Source organism: Theobroma cacao, chromosome 2, assembly GCF_000208745.1.
Source record: "Theobroma cacao cultivar B97-61/B2 chromosome 2, Criollo_cocoa_genome_V2, whole genome shotgun sequence".
In the NCBI taxonomy this organism is placed as follows: domain Eukaryota; kingdom Viridiplantae; phylum Streptophyta; class Magnoliopsida; order Malvales; family Malvaceae; genus Theobroma; species Theobroma cacao.
In genome coordinates this window covers 39,939,927-39,954,330 of record NC_030851.1, presented here as the reverse complement: position 1 = coordinate 39,954,330, position 14,404 = coordinate 39,939,927, and the positions used below count along the sequence as shown (strand labels likewise).

The 14,404-nt window shown below is 37.0% G+C and overlaps 3 protein-coding genes across 3 annotated transcripts; 2 read left to right on the top strand and 1 right to left on the bottom strand.

Annotated features, from left to right (window-relative positions):
- On the top strand, window positions 743–6,630 carry LOC18610353 (phosphate transporter PHO1 homolog 10). The gene is given in 15 exon segments (XM_018115017.1): window positions 743–868; window positions 1,468–2,005; window positions 2,560–2,896; window positions 2,993–3,041; window positions 3,172–3,243; window positions 3,508–3,637; window positions 3,762–3,879; window positions 3,997–4,255; window positions 4,418–4,522; window positions 4,609–4,653; window positions 4,791–4,940; window positions 5,756–6,013; window positions 6,098–6,149; window positions 6,152–6,233; window positions 6,528–6,630. Coding segments are annotated over 15 exon segments (2,424 nt in total).
- LOC18610351 lies at window positions 7,284–8,515 on the top strand. The gene has a single exon (XM_018114738.1). It carries the CDS (start codon window positions 7,416–7,418, stop codon window positions 7,857–7,859), a length of 444 nt encoding a protein of 147 aa, XP_017970227.1. The 5' UTR covers window positions 7,284–7,415; the 3' UTR covers window positions 7,860–8,515.
- Window positions 9,501–13,368, bottom strand: LOC18610350 (phosphate transporter PHO1 homolog 3). The gene is made up of 13 exons (XM_018114665.1): window positions 12,612–13,368; window positions 12,075–12,420; window positions 11,934–11,982; window positions 11,766–11,837; window positions 11,536–11,665; window positions 11,321–11,441; window positions 10,946–11,204; window positions 10,729–10,833; window positions 10,583–10,627; window positions 10,337–10,486; window positions 9,966–10,244; window positions 9,745–9,881; window positions 9,501–9,660 (listed from the first exon to the last, which is right to left on the bottom strand). Exons 1-13 carry the CDS (start codon window positions 13,357–13,359, stop codon window positions 9,561–9,563), a joined length of 2,541 nt encoding a protein of 846 aa, XP_017970154.1. The 5' UTR covers window positions 13,360–13,368; the 3' UTR covers window positions 9,501–9,560.

The window sequence follows — 14,404 nt, the reverse complement described above, 5'->3', positions numbered from 1 at the left end:
TTTAACTGAAAACAATCTCTAATATGTGCACTCCTTTCCAATATTGGAAAGTAATGTTGATCTCGAACACGTTTACTGCTTCATGACGTAGTGGTATAACTTAGAAATCTACTTTCTCGATCATTCGGCATCACTCTCTTTTTGGCTTCTCCATCTTTCCTCAATTTATGGACTTTAGGAATAGTCTACCATGAGGGTAAGTAATGTCATAAATGTAAGATTAACGATGGCCAAGCAGGGTCCTTGCCAGAGCAGGTTGAACACTCTTTGCCAAGTGTCCTACAACTTTCAGGAATCCTACTGCTAAACAAGACACTAGACAAACGATTCTGGAATATCAATTCAAGCGGCAGAAAAGGAAAATCATGCCTCTGATTAGCTTGATTCCGAAATGGAATCTTGGCTTGTTGGGATTTTCCACATTTCAATTTATAAGATCTTAATTTTGAGAACAAAGGGTGTTTACAAGTTGTTGTATGTGATTATTGATCCATAAATCTTCAGGATTCTCCAAGCTGTCCAATAGTAACATTTGCAGCCTTTCCAGGCAGGTTCTTTCGCACCTGATGGTATGCTGATACCAGAGAGTTCAATATCCTTTCAATAGCTTAGCTAAAACGAAGGTTAGCTAAAGGAAAAAGCAACTCATAAGTATGATTTCAGCAAAAACAACCTGACAAGATCTTGCCAATCAACAGATGGGAAACTGGGATTTATCCAAACAACACAAATAGTCCAATGTATGCCGGATTTACTGCTATCAGATGCTGCAGAAATTAGCACATCATCACATCTGTTTCCCGAGGGTGAAGCCGCGTGTTGCCCCCTATTGTCCCCACCGCCGCATGCAGTGGAGAGAGGTGTTCTGGTGGTCAAAAAGCGTACCTCACACATATCTTGTTATCCAGTCAAGTGAAAGGAGACAAAAGACGAAAAACCATGCAAGAAATAAAATATTTCTTTACTGGTTAAGACCGCCTCCATGGAATGTGGTCACCACCACCTGATTTCTTGTCACTTGTCATAACTAACTACAGCCAGACTGAAGGACTGTAAATTAACAGCCATTACTTGACATTCGCATGAGATGACAACTCGACCTCCCTCATTTTCAGTGCTTTAGAGAAGACAGAGAACTTAAAATTGAAGTTTCCTTTCATGAGTCATTTTCAATGACTCTGGTTCTTTTTCTTTTTCTTGTTTGCTTATGTTAAACAACTAAAACAAGGTATCTCAGTATGCCTTTTCTCCAACAGCTCTTAGTTTGTTTCTTTAACATGCACTCGTTTTCAGTTCTTTGATTGATTTTCTTGTAGTTCTGGTTACTTGTTAGAACATGATTGCATGTGTCTTTATAACAAGTTCATCCTCTGAGAAGTTATAATTCTAGTAGTTCAGGTTAAAGCAGAAATCCCCTGACTGCTTTGGTGAGATATAAGCAAAGACTTAGAAGACAATGAAATCTAGAAAAGAATTAAGAAGCAAATGGTGCCTGAGTGGACAGAAGCGTATGTGGATTATAATGTTCTAAAAAGTATTTTACGAGAGATTTTGCACCACAAGCTAAGTAAGCAACCGGAAACACCTCTGAAATCCTTACAGAAGAAATTATCTCTGCGCCGAACTCTCAGTGGTCTACATCTACACCCAAGCAACCTAATGAACAAGGGAGATGTAGAGGATCAAGTGACAGGTGTTGACAGATTGCAGAAAGATGATTCTGGACAGTTTTACAGGACAGAGTTCCTCGGGCAGTCTGGGGAAGGAGGAGAGATTGAGGTAGAATTCTTTAGAACGCTTGATGAAGAGTTCAACAAGGTCAATACCTTTTATAAGCAAAAGATAGAGGCAGTGATGGATAAAGCAGCTTTACTGAATAAACGAATGGACGCTTTGATTGCTTTGCGGATGAGGGTACAAAGCTGTGGTGGTAACGGTGATAGTTTAAGAGAACATCAGCCTGCTGATATTTCGACTAGGATGCCCTTGAAAGAGACTACTCAGGGTCATTGCAGAACTAATATCATGTAGGGTTTTTGCAAAATTTAAACAACTTCTATCCAAATTTAATGGTAATGAAAGAAAATAACAGAATATGTACAAACAATAATCAATCATATATACTTCTAAAAAATAATTAAAGTGCAGCTGATACAGAAGCTTCACATTTTAATTCATTTTGGTCAGAGATTCATATAGTAAATTATATGACAGTGTAAAAACATCTTTTGCAACAGTGGTTGCTATAGTAACTGGAAGAAAAACCACAGCTAAAACTTATATTTCAGTGTTTAGACGTGGTGAAGCAGCTCTGGTAGCTTTTTTATTCAAGTATATTGAGGCTACCAGTCCTTATATACCTTTCCTGTATGCCAAATGTGCAGGAATGGGGTTTGAAGATTCAAGTTATGAAGTGGAGATGAGGGGCAGAAGTGCACTAGAAGAATCTTCCAACTTTCGTAGTGGTGATGTAGTTCTGATTCATGATAATGACGATCTTCTGTTACTCAAGGAAACTATTGTGTCCTTGAACTTACAGTCTTTATTCTGAATGTGTAGGAGGTGAAAATATAGATGTGATTCTTCAAGAGATTAATCAAGATGAAGAATCCACTAGTGGCCCAGAATTCAATCCATTTCGAAATATTCAAAAGAGTAATGGTTACCAGGTGGTAGGCAACAGCTCTGCCAGCCAACAAGATCCCCTGGAAATTCTTGAGCATGTGAAGATTAACAATACCCTTGAATCTCCTCTGTCAACCATAAAAGGTCTTTTCAAAGATTCCAAAGATGATGAGTTATGTTTCGAAAAGGATGAACTGAGGAAAGTTGAAAAAAGGCTGAGAAAGGTGTTTATTGAATTCTACCAGAAGCTTCAGCTTCTAAAGCACTACAGGTGATAAACAGTTAAACAATCTGTTGATTTACTATTTAGTAAAATATTTTTTGCTTTTAAAGTCATTGACATGTGTCTTGCATATGGTTGAACCAGTTTCATGAATCTTACAGCATTATCCAAGATCATGAAAACATATGAAAAGGTCAGGAATCAAATGCTTGTACAAATATCCAGGTTGCATTTATACTAATTAGAAGCAGAAAAAATGGCACTTTGATTTGATCTAAACCCCTCTCAATGATCTGTTACTTGTTTACTCCGCATGGATGAAGATTGCATCAAGAAGGGCAGCAAGACCATACATGAAACGAGTGAAAAACTCTTATATTGGCAGTTGTGATGAGGTTTTGTCTCAGTTACTGACACTTTTATCTTATTATTACAATTTATGTCTGTGCCCCAAATTTCACAGACTTCATTCTTCTCTAAGAAAAATCATGAATATACCCCCCAGTCTAATGCAAAGATAACTAGGAGCTTATTTGCATAAAAGGGTCCATCTATGAATTGAGAATTGAAAACAAGCTAGTAAATTTGGCTCTTTTATATGTCACCTCTCTACCTAGAGCAAATTTTCCTTTTAACTGACTAGCTCTGTTCTATTCTAGGTGAATAATCTCTTGGAGAGGGTTGAAGCTATCTTCGTCAAGCATTTTTCAAATGCGAATATACAAGAAGGCATGAAATCATTGAGACCAAAAAGCAAAAAAGAGAAGCACAGTGTTACATTCGGTTCTGGTACGTACTAACTTAACTCACTGCTCAATTTGCCATACCAAGAAATTCTTTAGCAAGGTAATTAGCATGCAAAGCCTAGTTCAGAACCTCCATCTATTAACTTCTGTTGTGTTGTTGTCTTCAGGCTTCTTTTCTGGTTTTTCAATTGCATTGCTCATTGCTGTTGTTTTAAGGATGGAGACCAGAAAACTAACGCATAAGGAGGGTGCCTCATACATGGTTAACGTTTTCCCACTTTACAGGCAATGAAGGAGTTTTCTGATATTTCTGTTACATTACATTTAGAATTAATTTGATCTCTTCGACAATTTTACTTCCAGACCATGTACTCACTAAGAACTACTTTAATTTCTTTGCAGTTATTTTGCATATGTTGTCCTGCATATGCTCATGTATTCTGCAGACATATTCTTTTGGAGGCGTTATCGAATCAACTATCCATTTACCTTTGGTTTCAAGCAGGGAACTGAGTTGAGCTATAGAGAAGTCTTCCTCCTGAGTTCAAGTCTTGCAGTCCTTGCATTAGCTGGTTTCCTGGGAAACTCGCACTTGGATCTGGGCTAAAAAACTCAGCATCACAAGAAATTAACTCAGCTTTTCCCTTTGGGCTTAATTGCAGTAAGAATTCAGAAGTAGCTTTAGTTTTTTATTCTGATATTGCTGCTAAATAAGAATTGACTCAGTTTTCTGATGAAGTATAACTATTCCCTTTTTCCTTCTATTAATTATGTATAACACTTAGCGGAATTTACATCTTATGATTTCTCTTGTATGTTGCAGATTGTTCTGGTCATACTGTTTTGTCCTTTTGACATCATATACCGCTCAACTCGTTTCTTCTTCATTCAATCCTTATTTCGCTGCCTTCGTGCTCCTCTTTACAAGGTAATGCAATGGAGAAAATCAGAATAACAATGTGTGTGCGAGACAACTAAGATAGTCATGATATCATTATTGTTGTCTATTTGCAGGTTACACTTTCAGATTTTTTCTTGGCAGATCAGCTTACCAGCCAGGTTTCACAAAGTATTTATGTATTTGGTCAAAGTATAAAGGACAAAGATAAACTAACTTGGGCCTTTTTCCTTGGCCAAAAAGAAAAAGAGAGAAAGACTTGCATCTGTTTCTGATGTCTCCCACCATTTGATCTCAGGTCCAAGCTATAAGGAGTCTTGACCTTTATATTTGCTACTACAGCTTGGGAGAAGTCTCCCAACGGCAAGACAAATGCCATGGTCATGGTGTTTACAATGTTCTTTATTTTGCCGTTGCTCTAATACCATACTGGATCTGTTTGCTACAGGTATCATTTCATTTCATTTTTCTGGTGTTGCATGCTTGCAACTTTTGATGCAGGAAACAGTGTACCTGAATGATCATTCTTATTATGGAGAAGAGAATCATGTAACAAAGCATTGTATAGGAGGTTCTAGGGAACTCTATGACAATCGATACTTTGAATTTTATCTGTCCCCTACCATATGCAAGCAGTTCACCTTGTCCACATGGTACCTTCATTTTGGATGCATCAAATTACATTATGCTAACGTGCCTATGCAATGTGCAGCGCCATAATAAATTTCTCAGTCATGCAGCAACCAAATGTTTGGTGTGATTATTTTTTCTTAATGCTAGTCAGAGCAAATGCTATCACTTCTGTATTGACCTAGTATTTCCATCCTTGGAACACATTGTGCCCCACAGCATCTGACTATTATGTTCTACCCAAAAGTGTTGTCCTACGTGTTAGAGTTGCATCAACATTAGCAGGCTAGACATTGCAGCTCCTAATAATTGTTCTATTTTTATATATATATGCATGTCTGAGTGTTTAGATTTTGACATAACTATGTATAACATATGCATATGGAATAACGTGACAAGGTAAGCCTCAAATGCAGCTACCTTGTGCCAATCCATTCATCCTAAGATTGATCAAAAGCAACATAGTCTGGTTCTCAGCCCATTTCTGCCTAGGAGGCGATGCATCAAACTTTAACTTAAAATCTACATTTTATGTTCATTATATTCTAAACAAAGCAAAATAACCCTTTTAGCAAAACCATGGAAGAAACTCTTATTTGTATTGATGCCAGAAGTGCATGTGATTTTCTGCAGTGCCTTCATCGTTTATTTGAGGAGAAAGCTGCAGTGCATGGATACGGTGGTTTAAATTACTTCTTGACAATCGTTGCAATTCTCATTAGAACTGCTTTCGAACTAAAGAAGGGAACGGTCAGCTCAGCTGTTACGACAATATTGAGTACATATTTGGAACTTGTCATGGACTGGGGTCTTTTGCGAAGGCATTCAAAGAATGCTTATTTGAGAGATAAACTTCTGGTTCCACACAAAAGCGTCTACTTTGCAGCTACGGTGATGTCAAGTGACAGGAACTTTGGTGTTCCAATCTTCTTCCAGAGTTAACGTTACTAACTGTATGTTTTGTGCATCACACAGGCCCTGGATATGGTTTTGAGAGTTGCTTGGGTGCAGTTGGTGTTGGAATTTAACTGCTTGCAGTTCATAAAGTGGTCATAACAACTGTCATTTCCTGCCTAGAAATTATTCGTCGTGGTCTTTGGAACTTCTTCAGGCACTGAACCACTCCTGAAACTAGGCAAGACATTCATGTTCATTTTGATTCTGCAAAATATAGCAGTCACTAGCATGTCCAATCCCTTCATCCCTTATCATAATATGAAAATCACTGCCACAATCTCATAGAGAAAACGAACAGAATGCTACAAGATCCTTCTACTTCTTAGTTCTGATCCAATGTCAGAGAAACCTTCTCAAATGAGGCAATATTGCTGACCCTTTAAAGAGGCCAAACTTGATTTTTGTCAACATGCAGTATGTGCTGAGAAATGGATCATTGTTTAACCAGGATAGAGAATGAACACTTGAACAATGTTGGCAAGTTATGGGCATTGAAATCAGTTCCTCTTCCTTGCAATTACATTGATGAGGACTCAACCAAGGGTGATTAACCACCAGCAAGATATCTCCATCCAGAGCACATTCAGAACCAGGTAAGGCAAATCCAAATCCACTTCTTGGAAGGCAATCCTGCAGCATTAAGAAAGCATTCAGAAAAGTCTCTGGCATCTGGACTTTAGGGACATATTGCAGAACACAGTATCAGAAAAATGTAGTCAATTCTGATCATAGCCATTGGCTGACTTGGAAAAAAAAAAAAAAGCTTCTGATTTAATTTGTTACTAATGGTTTTTACCCACCAAAGCACTGCATCAGCTTACATCAAATTGGTTACACTTATAAGTTAAAACTTTAGTGTCCAACAGTGATAGAAATTGAAATTTTAAATGAATTTTTCTCAACCAATCAAGTATTTTTTTTTTTGTATTCAAATTTAATTTTTTAATTTAAAAATATACATATATATTATTGAATAAATATTTGATATTTATATTATATATTTTAACAAAAGAGTAATTCGTCAAGAAAAATTAATAAATTCATATCGAATTTTAGTTACTTAAATTATGTTTGTAAAATAATACTAAAGAACTAAGTTAAGGCCCAACTGAAATTGTTTGGGTCAGTCGGCCCAAATACAAATAGAATAGTCTGTTTTATTAATTAATTAAGAATAAAGGCGAAAAGAAACAAACTTTTTCAAAGGGTTTTAGGAGGTTTTAAGCTGGCGTGCGATGACTTCACTTCAGCAACAAGCCCTAGCGATTCTTCGCGCTACTCTAACTCGCCCTCTAACTCACCGATTTTCATCGTATTCACACTCATCAGACGTACCATGTCATCACCAAACCCTGAATCCACGGATTCCGAAAGCCCAACAATCCCGTCAGATTCCTCCACCGAGAACAATAACCCGGCAGACCCAGACCCAGATCAACCCAACGGTGAATCGTCGAATTCAGGAGAGGGAGGGGAAGAGGAAGAAGGAGAGTGTGGGTTTTGCTTGTTCATGAAAGCGGGTGGCTGCAAAGAAAGCTTTGTAGCTTGGGAAACGTGCGTGGACGAAGCCGAGAAGAATGGCGAAGACGTTGCCATGAAATGCATGGAAGCCACTTCGGCTTTGAAGAAGTGCATGGAGGCTCACGCCGATTACTATGAGCCGATACTGAAAGCCGAGAAGGCCGCCCAGGAAGAAGCCATTAGGGAGTTAGAAAAAGAAAAGGCTGCTAAAGATTCTGAGCAAAATTTGGAATCCAAAGAGGATTTGCAGAAAATTTGAGGTGCTTGCTGGTTTTGAAATTATCTTTTTGGGTTTTTAGAGATAATTGTTGTTTTTAGCGGTAAACTCAGCCAATTGGATGGCAAAGGAGGATACTTTTTTGGATACTGATTTACTACTAATAGAGGAAAGGTTATTAAGAGATCACGAGAAATGAATAATATTGACTGGATAATGATTTTTCACTGGAACAAACATTATTGTGTTTTAGTTATCTTTGATTGTTTAGATTACTTTCGTATGCTGTTTCAGACTTGCTGGTTGATTTATGTGATTAAGTAACTTGGGAATTCTAAGTTTGAAATGAATTTTAAAGTTGCTGGTTAGTCACCAGTTGGTTCAAGATTGGTAACCGGAATTGTTTGAAAGAACAATATTTCTACATGCTCCAGTAGTTGTTACTTCTTTTGCAGTTGTTCCAACAACATTCAAGGTCTTGTTGAACAGAGTTAATGAGCCCGAACTTGATCAACCTTTCAAGAACTGAATGGAGAGGTGTTTTGAGAGTTTTCGAGTATGGATGCTATGCAAATCCTACGGTGAGGTATGTTGAGGAAAAGATTTGAGTGTGGCATTTGAACTTAGATGCTTATAATTGTATTGCTCTTCAAGATAACATTCTTATTTGATTGAGTAAAATAAATGTTTAATTGATACTTGTTTGAATTGGTTATGCAATGTGATTGTTCCCTAACCCTTCCTATTTCATAAATCTGTAATTTGTTGATTCTTAGAATGGCAAATTCCTTTGCATGATTTGTACCCCCCAAAGAAGAAGAAATCCTTTTCCATGAGGAGAAAAGATTAATTTGGCTGATTGTTGTTGTTAAAGTTCACTGCTCTTACTCCCATTCTACACTCTGTCAACAGAAGAGACCCCACCTGTGATTGTATCTTACTGGTAGACTTTCTGTTTCCATCCATTATAGTTTATGAAAGTAGTATATTTATAGATTGCTTACTATCAAGCTATCTTTGGATGTAAGCCTGTAAGTGTATGTAGTTTTCTACAGTAGGATAAGTGGATACGTGCAGCTAGCAGTACCGGTATCTCATCATATATGTATTTTCTACTTTGATTTTTCTTTTTTATTCTTTGAAATGGGGATATTAGCCAGTTTGAGAGAGTTAAGAAGTATTCAGAAGAGATGGAGGTCTATACTATTTTGTAGCCTTGCTATTTGAATATTTACAAAAGAAATCATTGAAGTTTGATTTTTTTAACTTTGAATCAAATCTCCAAAAAAATGTTGGCACATATTTACTATAATCTTAGTCGTCATTTATATTCAAGCAATCCTGTTTTATTTATTTTTTGACTTGCCCATTTGGTTCAAACTTGTAAATTTTTGACATTTTTATGAGATGATAAAGCTGAGGAAGCTAAGAGGAAAGTGAGCCACTCAATTGACTAGTCAATCTTCTAGTGGAAGTACATTTGATAAATGCATTTACAAGAAACCATTTTTTGACCTCTAAACTTTGAAGATATAGGACAACAATTTTTACATAAAGAAAAAATCAAATGATAATAGTTACAACAACTTTTCTACTGCCGCTTCAAAATTATTGTATGAGTGTCAAATTTATTTCTCTGCTATAGGCCTATAGCCCTTTACATGTAGTACTTAGTTGAAATTGAAGGTCTCTGCTATAGGCCTATAGCCCTTTACATGTAGTACTTAGTTGAAATTGAAGGTCCTATTCATCTTTATCTTCATCTTCATCATAGTTGAAAGGTAATGGCACTGACTTGAATGCACGGTACTTGCCCACGTTATTCAAATGTTCATTTTCTAACCTGATCAAATGATGATAGAAAAATGTTAGATTACTTCTCAGGAATGAGTTTATCAGATCACATGGAAAAAGACATCTTAGTTACCTGAAGAAATTCCACATGCCACGCCGGATGATCTCAAGACTGGCAACTATTGTGATCAAGGTTTGTCTATGCAGAGTGAACAACTTGAAATTGAACACAGTTTGCAACCATGCAAATCTCAGCAGAACATTGAGGACCTGCATTTTTGAATCAAAAAACATTGTTAGACAGATGATAGAATAGAATGGTAAGCAAATATGTTCCTCTGCCTTTATACTCACCATGGCCCCAAAGTATACACTTTTTTGAGGGATAAGGAGTTTGTCTCTCAACCATCTGTTCTTAGAATGCCGGTGAAGAAGTCCCCAGTCATAGACAAGGTCCCAGTAAGTACCAACAATTGCAGCAGCAATTGAGAAAGTGAGAGCCAATACTTTCCAACCTAACCCCTTGTTAAGACTGTAAGCAGTCCGAAGACAAACAGCTACAATTGTCAGGAAATATTTCAGCCCATTGTATCCTTGCAGGGGGTCTTTCTCTTCAAACAACCGACGCAGGCACTGATAAAGGGTTAACAGAAGCATTCTTAATTAGTTTCGATGGCCAACTAAGGTCATCTGGAAGTACAGTGTTTTCAAGTTGAAGTAAATACCTGAAGGAGGCGAGACCAATATGGGATCACAGCAATAATGAAGCTAAAAGTGTTGAATACATCGTTGCTTTTGCAGCTGTTCTGTCTGTGTCTAAAATCTCCCCATCCATAGTAGCAAACGTAGAACTCAAGGCTTCTTAATGCTTGCACCTGAAACAAAGCAAAGGTTGAAACATTTATATGAATTGACGATTTCAAACATACAAAGGCACTCAGTTTTCAGACAGCAAGGTTCACGTCACAAACCTGGCTAGTTAACTGATCTGCCAGGAAGAAATCTGGGAGGGTGACCTGCAGTAGAAAGTAATTTACAGATTAGTTAGACCTGATCGTCGAAGCTCATCAGTATGTTTTTGTCTATTCTACAAAACCATCACCTATCCCTCTTTTACCTTGTACAGAGGGGCACAGATACAGTGGAACAAACATGTGAGGAAGAAGAAACGACTTGATCGATACAAGATGTTGAATGGCAAGAACAATATGATAAACAGAACCTGCAGAGCAAAGAAGAAACCAAGAGATCAGTTAACTCTATGTACTGGTGGAAAGGGAGTGGCAGAAACGCTTGGATATCTCATTTGAATAAATTCAATATCTAATCCTTACCCCAACCAAGATCAAAGGGATAATTTCGGTAAATGTTTCATAATCCTTTGTTTTGGGATCCATCTCCATATCAAGATTTGAGAGCACACTGGCTAGTGCCAATACTGCAAGAGCAAAACTTACAAGGAGCACCTCCCTGTAGCCTAGTTCTGTTCCTTGCTTGAAACCAAATATGAAGGCGTAATTGATTCGATACCGCCTCCAGAAGTATATGTTGGCAGCATACATAACCATGTGTAGAACAATGAATCCAAATAAGCTGCAAGATGTTAATTTGTAAAACCTTGTCAAAAATGGTCTACAGGGACAGGATTTTGAAGAAAATCAGATGATAAAGGGGAATACATTCAAGCCAAGACCTTAATTTGTTGTTACCTGTAAAGAGGGAACATGGTTTCCATGTACTGGATCCTTCCCTCCTTTCCCATGATATTGCGGGCACGAATAATCAAAATAAGTGCTAATATAAGAGCAAGTGTACAACCGGCAAAGAAACCTGAGAATGTTCTCGAGGAAGAAACCAACAATGAGTCATAAAGAGTTATATCTTTTGAAACGAAATTGCTTCATTAATTCCTTATGTATTCTACCTGTAGAAAATGTTATTCTATGTCTTTGTTTCCTAGCTTTTGGTCTCAAGATATTCATTCCTTTGCTGCGGTTTGAGTTTGCGAAATGCTTGATGAATGTAGCTTCAACTCTCCCCATGAGTTTGGTAACCTGTAATTGAACATGCAAATTATCAGTAATCCATGGCATTACACATAGTTTAGTATAGAAAACCTGAAAATTTTTAGTAAATAAATTAATGAGAGCTCACCTCTTCAGAGCTACCTAGATAAGAATTATCCACCATTTTCATGTAAGATCTTGCAGCGGTCCTTGATGTGATCTGCAGGCATGAGGGACAAAATGTTAAAAAGACAGAAATCCCAATTTGGCATCTGAATCAGGGAAGGAGTTGATTAATGAAAAAAAAGGGATATACCTTGTCATATTTCTTCATGATTTTGGAGAAAGCCAATGTATTTAAGAAGCTGTTCCAAACACAACAAAGTCAACTATAATTCGAATTGAAAGCAGAGAAAGTACTGATCTAAGTTTAATTTATAAAGCATTAGTCATTTACCTATAACTCTTGAGAAGGCGAAGTTTTTGGTAGAATTCAACAAAAGCTCGCTTTAGTTGGTTCTCAACTTTCTTCAGATTTTCCCTGTTAAACTTCAGCTCAGTCTTCTGAGGGACGTTCAGAAAGCCTTTGATGGTTGATCGAGGGGTCTCAAGAGTCTTATTTATTTTTACTCGGTCTAGTATCTGTAATGGAGCTGGTTTACGGCCCTTATAGTTATTAACAACTGGCTTTTGAACTTGAACATTTTCCTTTCCATGTTTGCTCTCTTTCTCTTCTTTATCCTCATCTGATTCCTCATGCATGCTTGGCCCCTCTTCAATAATTTCCATGCGATCAACTCTTCCTGTACATCAAGCAAAAATTAAGCATTCGTTTACTATGTTACGTACATGCAATCAGATGATGTTAGACCACGGATACCAGCTGTCTGATCCAAGTACGTTATGTTTCTGACAATTTTTTACAAGTGTCATGTCCTTATCAAGTGTCCAAAATATATCAAACAATTTACAATGTGTTGTGTGCTTGACTTACTGCTGGCTCTAGCCCCAGCTGGAATAGAAGCTGCCAATGCAGCCGTAGACGCTGCAACATCTGAGGCAAGACGGGTCATGTCGCCTGACCTGTCCTGCCATGACCATCCTTGTGGATTCTCCACTTTAATCCTGAAAGCAATCAAAGCATCCATTTGCTTATTCAGGATCTCAGCCTCCTGCGTCACCTCTTCCACCTTGGACTTGTAAAACTTATCCACCTTATTGAACTCATCATCAAGCCTCCTAAAGAACAGAAACTCGTATTCTGCCCCATCGTCTGCCTGCATAAGAAAAGTCGTTTCATAACTCTGGGAACCATCCCGGTTGACAGAAGTCACCAGGATGGGTTGATCCTCAATATCCGGTGTGGATGGACTGATGGGTGGGTGGTTGTGTCTTAGGGTTAGGCCGCTGAAAGCCCTGTACAGAGTCAGGGTCCGTTTTAGGCCCCTTGGGCTAGCTGGTGGCCTGGTTCTTTGCTTGAAAACATGGATATCTTTCAAAAGGGTTTTCAGATAATCATAATTCATATACGCCTCTTGCCACTCCGGCACCATCTGAGACACAAATTCCTTCCCGAACTTCATTGTTGCCCGTTCAGGTTTTGTCAGAAGAACATAAAACAAAACAGTCTGGTTTTCAGCTTTTGTCAGTGTATCAGCAGACAATGAAAAAGGGTTTAGAACAATCGAAAGCAACTTCAGTTCTAACGAGGGAAAGATGCAATTCGACAATTCCTTACACATCTATATATATATATACACGCGAAACATTGACTCTTTCCCTTGATTCTATGCTCACTGCCGATTCACTATTCACGTAAAGAACTTTCAATCGCAAAGAAAAAGCAACACGGAGGGAAAGCAAATTGGTGTGCTAGGTCCATTTTTAACTCTGTGTACAAGGGAAGAAACAACAATCAATGAAGAGAAGCAAAGAGGCAGGGTCAGTTCAATTATCTCAAAAGTTTAAAGTTAAATATATAAATGAGATATTTTTTACTGAAATTAAAAAAATAACATTTTTTATTGAAGTTAAAAAAGAAAGAAAGAATTTAAAAATGAATATTATAAATTTTAAAAAATAATTAATTTTATATAAACAAATTAATTATTAGAGATTATTAATTAATTAGGAATAAGAGAATAAGAGAAATAGTTACGAATTAATAAGATTATGGGGAGTGGGAAGTAATAATAAATTGAAAGTAGAAGAATATGTTATTTTATTAATTATTTTAATTTTTATATATTTTTAATAAATAATTAAAAATTAATAAGATGTAAAAAATGAGAAAAAATAAATATTTATTAAGTAGATATTTTATTAATTATTTTAATTTTTATGTATTTTAATTTAATTAATTATATTATTATTATAAAATTACGATACTTATAAAAATATAAGACCTAAATCCCTTGTTTTGCTGGCTTTATCCTAAAGTGGACTCTGGGACAGCGATAGAGGGAGGGGTTTAGCTTTTTGACTTTGCTTGGCGAATCAGACATAGTCAGGTTTGCGACCACACTCGTGGAGCTTAGTGTGCTGAGGAGAAACAATGTTGCCTTTCTGGAACCCTGGATTTGATTTAATGCAATCAGTTGCCGTCAATCTTTATCAATATAAAATCTTTGTTTACGTAGCAGGTGGAGGACTTGTCTATCTCACATCCTGCCTTCCCAATTTCTTTAATAATTTCCCGTTACCATTCTTTTCAAAGAGTAGAAATTAAATTCATAGCTTTCTTTTGAATATTCTTTGCATATAGCCCCTGGAATTATATATATATAT